Genomic DNA, 7,302 nt, shown 5'->3' with positions numbered 1-7,302 from the left:
ACAGAGGAACGAGGCGAAGGGGGGGGTTGTAAGCGATCCTAGTCTAGGTCCTGTTCGGGGGAGTCGGAGCCGCACTCTGACGCCGCTCCGCTGTGCTCCTGGATGGTCTGCAGCTCGTCCGATTCCGAGGGTCGCTCTTTGAAGGTGTTGTCCTCTCGGCCCGGGGCATCTCGGGAGAAGAGGCGGGCCAGGTGGGGGCGTGGCGTAGCGGCGTCAGCGGGGTCAGCTGTACTGGCGGGGGTCCAGGGTTGGCGGGGGCCCTCAGCGCCCGTGGAGTCAGTCACCGCCGGCTTCTCCGAGATGCAGCCATTGTTCTGGTTGGCATCTGCCTCAGCCAGGCCTGAAGCAGAAACAACAACAAGGGTCATCTATGGGCTCGAGCTGCATGGCACACAACAGACCCCCCCCACCCATTACACCCCCCCTCTGAACCCTGCCCCCACCCACAGGACAAAGGGCCCCATTCAGCACAGAACAGCAGAACCAACACCTCACACTTTAACAGCCACGGACTTTACCTGCACTTAAGATAAGATAAAACAAGATAAGATGAAATAATTTAAGATAAGAGAAGATAATTTAAGAGAATATAAGATAAGATAAAATAAGATCAGATAATTTAAGATAAGATAAAATAATTTAAGAGAAGAGAAAAGAAGATAAGACAAAACAAGATAAGATCATTTAAGAGAAGATGTAGAGATTTTGTTGGTGATTTAGTTGTTGTTTGTGTTGTGTTGTTTTGTGGGTGGGTGTTTTTGGTCATCTGTGTACTGCAGTGTAAAGACAAATGTGTTGGGTGTGGAGTCCAGGAAGAATATGTCCATAAGAATTTATCCATAATTTTTACACGTTCAAGTTAGTTTTGTAAACACACAATACAGTTTCAGTTAGTTATCGTTTTTTGTTTTAATTATAGTTTTTATTTATTTCAGTTAGCGAAAATGTTTTTTCATTTCTAGTTTTCGTCATTTCATTAGTTTTCATTAACGATAATAACCTTGTTGACGACCAGAACTGGACTGTGGGTTTGCAGACCAGGGGCCAGATCTACTAAGATCCCAGTCTGCGTGTATTAATTTGCTTGCGCATTTTAGAATTTTGCGTGTGGGGTTGGACTGTGGTTTGCGGGTGATTTACTCAGATTGCTTGTGCAAATGACAACAGGTGCATAGTCCTGCAGACCGCCCTGTTTAAATGAGGGTTTAGTGTGCACTACTGGAGATAGTACACTGTAAAAAGTGCTGTGCTGTAAACCAGCTCTAATGGGAACAGTGACTGAATGATCCAGACCAAGAAAAATGTGACGTTGAGTTGAGTGGAGTTATAGAAGGTATTGCATGACAAATTCATTCATTCATTTGTCATTTTAAAGGTGTGTGTGTGTGTGTGTGTGTGGGGGGCATACATCTAAATTATTTTTTTCTTCCATCACTCCAAAAATGTTCACACAAAGGTGAAAAATGCGTTCTCTGCATCTCGTTCCATCATTTCTTTGTCTCCTAACCATTTCCATGTGTTTGGAATGACACATCCAACCCGTTTGCTCCTCCTTTAGAGACGTGGGAAATACAGACGCAGTTTCTATGAGCAAAATTATTTTCAGGTTTGATAAATCACTTTGCATGTGCTAAATTAATATATTTACATTTTCTCCTCCCAGCACACACACAACTGTGTGTAAACGCCCCATATTTCATATTCGTTGTGTCACATGTACTAACTGATGCAGACGCACTATTTTGCACCCTTTAAAGACACAACCCTTAGTGTCACTGTTAGTGAATCAGTTTGCACATGTTTTTGCGAGTGCAATGAGTTTGCACTTGTTTTAATGCACGTAAACCTTTAGTAGATCCAGAACTGGACCGTTGTGGACCAGAACCGGGCCATGGTGCCGTGGCCTTTTGCTCTGGGTCAGATGGGAATGCAGCTGCTCCAGTGACGGTTTGAACATTTATGGGTGAATCTCCCACAGCAGAGGACGTCCAGTGCATTCCAGCGTCGGAACAATCTCCACAGTGTCGGAGCGGAGCTGCTGCAGCTCCACATGCTAATATTGGTCCAACAGAGGCCTGTTGTTGGAGCTGCATGCTTATGACGCACCAACAAAGGCCTCAGTGTCACTAAAATAACTCCTATAAGTATGGATTTTCCAGCCCATGCTCACTGACACTTCTGTGGTTCTGATCCGACAGCTGAGGACGGCATGAACGCTTCATTTTACTCCGTTTTTCAGCTTATTTCACTTGTAATTATCGAGTGTTGTTTCCCTTCTGCAAAATCAGCAGGTTTGTAGAAATGCTTCATATAGATGTGGTTCATTTGATCAGAGTCAGGGGGTCAAACATACGCCCAAGAGTCCGATCCCTCCAAAAACTACACTGAAGATATGAACAATAAAAGACGTTAAAATCATTTTAGTTCATACGACTAAAACACTATCATAAAAACCTATAAATAATCACAACTCCAAGTTTTTCTCTTTGTTTCCATATTAAAAGTAAAATAACATGAAAATATTCACATTTACAAACTATCCTTTTGAGAAAACAGAAATGCAAATAATCTGAACAAATATTAACATGAGATTTATTAAGAAAAATAAGCACAATTTAAACAATAATCTACCTTCTGCAAAATAAACCAGAACACACTGACAGTCAGTTTTACTGATTTTAAAGTTAAATGCAGTATTTTTCAGTTCCAGATGTCTGTTATTAAATGTTGTGTGTATTTGTAGATCTACTGTGATCTGTACGTTATAATGAACATGTGGAAATGATAAACTGAGGCTGAATATTGGTAAAATTGCGCTTATTTTTCTTAAGAAAGTTCAGTTTATTCATGTTTTTCCACATTTTTTAAAGGATAGTTTGTTGATGGAAACAATCTCATAAAGTAATTTTACTTATTTCCCTTTAAAACAAACAGAAAAGTTTGTATGTCATTATTTATTGGATATTCTGTTATTATTTTACTGGTCTGATCCACTTTAGATCACAAAACGTTGATCATTATTATTATTATTATTATTATTATTATTATTATTATTATTATTACTTACATACTTATATTACTTGTATATTGTTGTTATGACTGTTACTGTTATCACTTTATTACAACTTTTATTCTGTGATTATTAAACTATATAAACATACACATATTGTGTACACAATAATATAATATATTATAATATTCTAAGGTAATAAGATACTTATTATTATTATTATTATTATTACTACTACTTTTCCACTTGTTTCTACTAGTTAATTTCAACTGTATTCAATTCTACTCTATTCTAAACTAATCTAAGTAATGTAATCTAACCTAATTTAATTTAATCTGATCGAATCTAAACTAATCTAATTTAATCTAATCTAAACGAATTGTAATATAATATAATTCTTGATCTGAATGTGGATTCCAGAACTAAACTGACTTTTCTGTCTCAGTCCATTCTTATTTTAGTTTCTTCGTTCCGTTTCTTGGTTCTGGTTTTAGCTCCATGTCTGTAAATGTCGGGTCAATCCTCCTTCATTTCAGACCCGATCACAGGTGTGTGTCGTCCAGATGCACATGTGCAGGCAGATTTAAACTGAGGAGGCGTCAACACACACGTCCACGTCAGGGTTCCATCTGTTTTTATTCTATGAGCTGTAGTTTAAACACATTCATCTGTTTTTATTCTATGTAGTTTAAACACATTTATCTGTTTTTATTCTATGTAGTTTAAACACATTCATCTGTTTTTATTCTATGTAGTTTAAACACATTCATCTGTTTTTATTCTATGTAGTTTAAACACATTCATCTGTTTTTATTCCATGTAGTTTAAACACATTCATCTGTTTTTATTCTATGTAGTTTAAACACATTTATCTGTTTTTATTCTATGTAGTTTAAACACATTCATCTGTTTTTATTCTATGTAGTTTAAACACCATTCAATCTGTTTTATTTCTATGTAGTTTTAAAACACATTTATCTGTTTTTATTCTATGTAGTTTAAACACATTCATCTGTTTTTATTATATGTAGTTTAAACACATTCATCTGTTTTTATTCTATGTAGTTTAACACATTCATCTGTTTTTATTCTATGTAGTTTAAACACATTTTTTCTGTTTTTATTCTATGTAGTTTAAACACATTCATCTGTTTTTATTCTATGTAGTTTAAACACATTCATCTGTTTTTATTATATGTAGTTTAAACACATTCATCTGTTTTTATTCTATGTAGTTTAAACACATTTTTTCTGTTTTTATTCTATGTAGTTTAAACACATTCATCTGTTTTTATTCTATGTAGTTTAAACACATTCATCTGTTTTTATTCTATGTAGTTTAAACACATTCATCTGTTTTTATTCTACGTACTTTAAACACATTCATCTGTTTTTATTCTATGTAGTTTAAACACATTCATCTGTTTTTATTCTATGTAGTTGAAACACATTCATCTGTTTTTATTATATGTAGTTTAAACATTTATCTGTTTTTATTCTATGTAGTTTAAACACATTCATCTGTTTTTATTCTATGTAGTTTAAACACATTTATCTGTTTTTATTCTATGTAGTTTAAACACATTCATCTGTTTTTATTATATGTAGTTTAAACACATTCATCTGTTTTTATTCTATGTAGTTTAAACACATTCATCTGTTTTTATTCTATGTAGTTTAAACACATTTTTTCTGTTTTTATTCTATGTAGTTTAAACACATTCATCTGTTTTTATTCTATGTAGTTTAAACACATTCATCTGTTTTTATTATATGTAGTTTAAACACATTCATCTGTTTTTATTCTATGTAGTTTAAACACATTTTTTCTGTTTTTATTCTATGTAGTTTAAACACATTCATCTGTTTTTATTCTATGTAGTTTAAACACATTTATCTGTTTTTATTCTATGTAGTTTAAACACATTCATCTGTTTTTATTCTACGTACTTTAAACACATTCATCTGTTTTTATTCTATGTAGTTTAAACACATTCATCTGTTTTTATTCTATGTAGTTGAAACACATTCATCTGTTTTTATTATATGTAGTTTAAACATTTATCTGTTTTTATTCTATGTAGTTTAAACACATTCATCTGTTTTTATTCTATGTAGTTTAAACACATTCATCTGTTTTTATTCTATGTAGTTTAAACACATTCATCTGTTTTTATTCTATGTAGTTTAAACATTTATCTGTTTTTATTCTATGTAGTTTAAACACATTCATCTGTTTTTATTCTATGTAGTTTAAACACATTTATCTGTTTTTATTCTATGTAGTTTAAACACATTCATCTGTTTTTATTCTATGTAGTTTAAACATTTATCTGTTTTATTCTATGTAGTTTAAACACATTCATCTGTTTTTATTCTATGTAGTTTAAACACATTTATCTGTTTTTATTATATGTAGTTTAAACACATTCATCTGTTTTTATTCTATGTAGTTTAAACACATTCATCTGTTTTTATTCTATGTAGTTTAAACACATTTATCTGTTTTTATTATATGTAGTTTAAACACATTCATCTGTTTTTATTCTATGTAGTTTAAACATTTATCTGTTTTTATTATATGTAGTTTAAACACATTCATCTGTTTTTATTCTATGTAGTTTAAACACATTTATCTGTTTTTATTATATGTAGTTTAAACACATTCATCTGTTTTTATTCTATGTAGTTTAAACATTTATCTGTTTTTATTATATGTAGTTTAAACACATTCATCTGTTTTTATTCTATGTAGTTTAAACACATTCATCTGTTTTTATTCTATGTAGTTTAAACACATTCATCTGTTTTTATTATATGTAGTTTAAACACATTCATCTGTTTTTATTCTATGTAGTTAGAACACATTCATCTGTTTTTATTATATGTAGTTTAAACACATTTTTTTCTGTTTTTATTCTATGTAGTTTAAACACATTCATTCGTCTGTTTTTCCTTTTGGAGGACTCTTCAGCTCAGATAAACACAAACCCTCCTCTGTGAAACAAACAGATCATATTAAAGCTGAGCGTGGACGTTCACCTCCACACATGTAAGAACACATAGCATTAAAGGGCTGGATAATGTCTGCTCATTATGGGATGGAGCCTCAGGAGGGTTGGAGGTCAGTGTCCTTTAAAGAATGAAAACACTGCGATGAATAACAAATCAGTCTGATCATTGAGTTCACACAGAAGATAAATGAACCTGTTAAATTTGGTCTTTTCCACCTCCTCCTCCTCCTCCTCCTCCTCCTCCTCCTCCTCCTCCTCCTCCTCCTCCTCCTCCTCCTCCTCTGAATAATCCACAGTCTGTGAATATGGTAATATTGGAATTCACAGTTTTAACCCTTACAGGTCTACGCCAAGCTCTGTCTCTGTCTTCATTTTCCTGAACCAGTGATCCAAACCTCTGAGAACGAATGATTTATGCACGAAGAGGGGTACGAACAGAGGGGGGAGGGGGGGGGGACCAATGTCAGTCCGAGTTTGATAGGACATAACACCGTTCAATCATTTCGATGGGTCGGTTAAACTGATTGGATGGTGTTTTTTTCGGCCTGTCCGTTCCAACAGGTGAATACATTTTATTTTTTTTAATTTTTGTGTTAGTTCACAGGTGTCAAACATGCGGCCCGAGGGCAAAACTGGCCCGCCAAAGAGTCTAAACCCGGCCCACCAAGGGTCCAATCTGGCCCATGGGATGAATATGTGAAATGCAAAAATTACACTGAAAATATTAACAATAAAGGATGTAAACATCATTTCAGGTCAAATCAATCTAAAGTGGGTCAGACCAGTAAAATAGTATCACAATAACCAATAAATAACAAGAAAAGCAGTTGGAGAGCGCAGATCCCCGCCAAGGCAGATCAGTGCCCGCCCCCCCCGAAATTTTCATCCAAATCCGTCCATAACTTTTTGAGTTTTTCTTGCACATGGACAGACAGACAAACCAACGCCGGTAAAAACCTAACCTTCTTGGTGGAGGTAAAAGCTTAATTTTCCTCTTTAAGTGTAAATAAATATGAACATCCTGAACTGTCTTAAGAGAATTATGTGGAATTGGACCAATATTCTTCCTGTTTTACTGTTTTGTGTATTTGTAAATCCACTGTGATCTGTAAGTTGTGATGACATGTATAAATGATAAACTACGGCGTAATACTGTTCAAATTGCACATATTTTTCTTAAGAATTTCCAGGGTCATATTTGTTCATGTTATGTTCCAGTACGGTTCGTAGATGGAAACATTTTCATTACAGAATTTGACTTTCTTCCACTCAAAAACA

At 34.1% G+C, this 7,302-nt stretch overlaps 1 protein-coding gene across 1 annotated transcript; it reads right to left on the bottom strand.

Moving 5' to 3' along the window:
* Window positions 1–397, bottom strand: LOC115435182 (myelin basic protein-like). The gene has a single exon (XM_030157439.1). The coding sequence runs from the start codon at window positions 366–368 to the stop codon at window positions 39–41; it is 330 nt and encodes a 109-aa protein (XP_030013299.1). The 5' UTR covers window positions 369–397; the 3' UTR covers window positions 1–38.
* Between the last annotated feature and the right edge of the window lie 6,905 nt (window positions 398–7,302).

Source organism: Sphaeramia orbicularis, chromosome 16, assembly GCF_902148855.1.
Source record: "Sphaeramia orbicularis chromosome 16, fSphaOr1.1, whole genome shotgun sequence".
Lineage (NCBI taxonomy): Eukaryota > Metazoa > Chordata > Actinopteri > Kurtiformes > Apogonidae > Sphaeramia > Sphaeramia orbicularis.
This window is presented reverse-complemented; position numbering and strand designations above follow the sequence as displayed.

Excerpts from the sequence above, each read along its gene's own strand:
- LOC115435182 (XM_030157439.1), bottom strand. The coding sequence starts at position 368 with ATGACCCTTGTTGTTGTTTCTGCTTCAGGCCTGGCTGAGGCAGATGCC.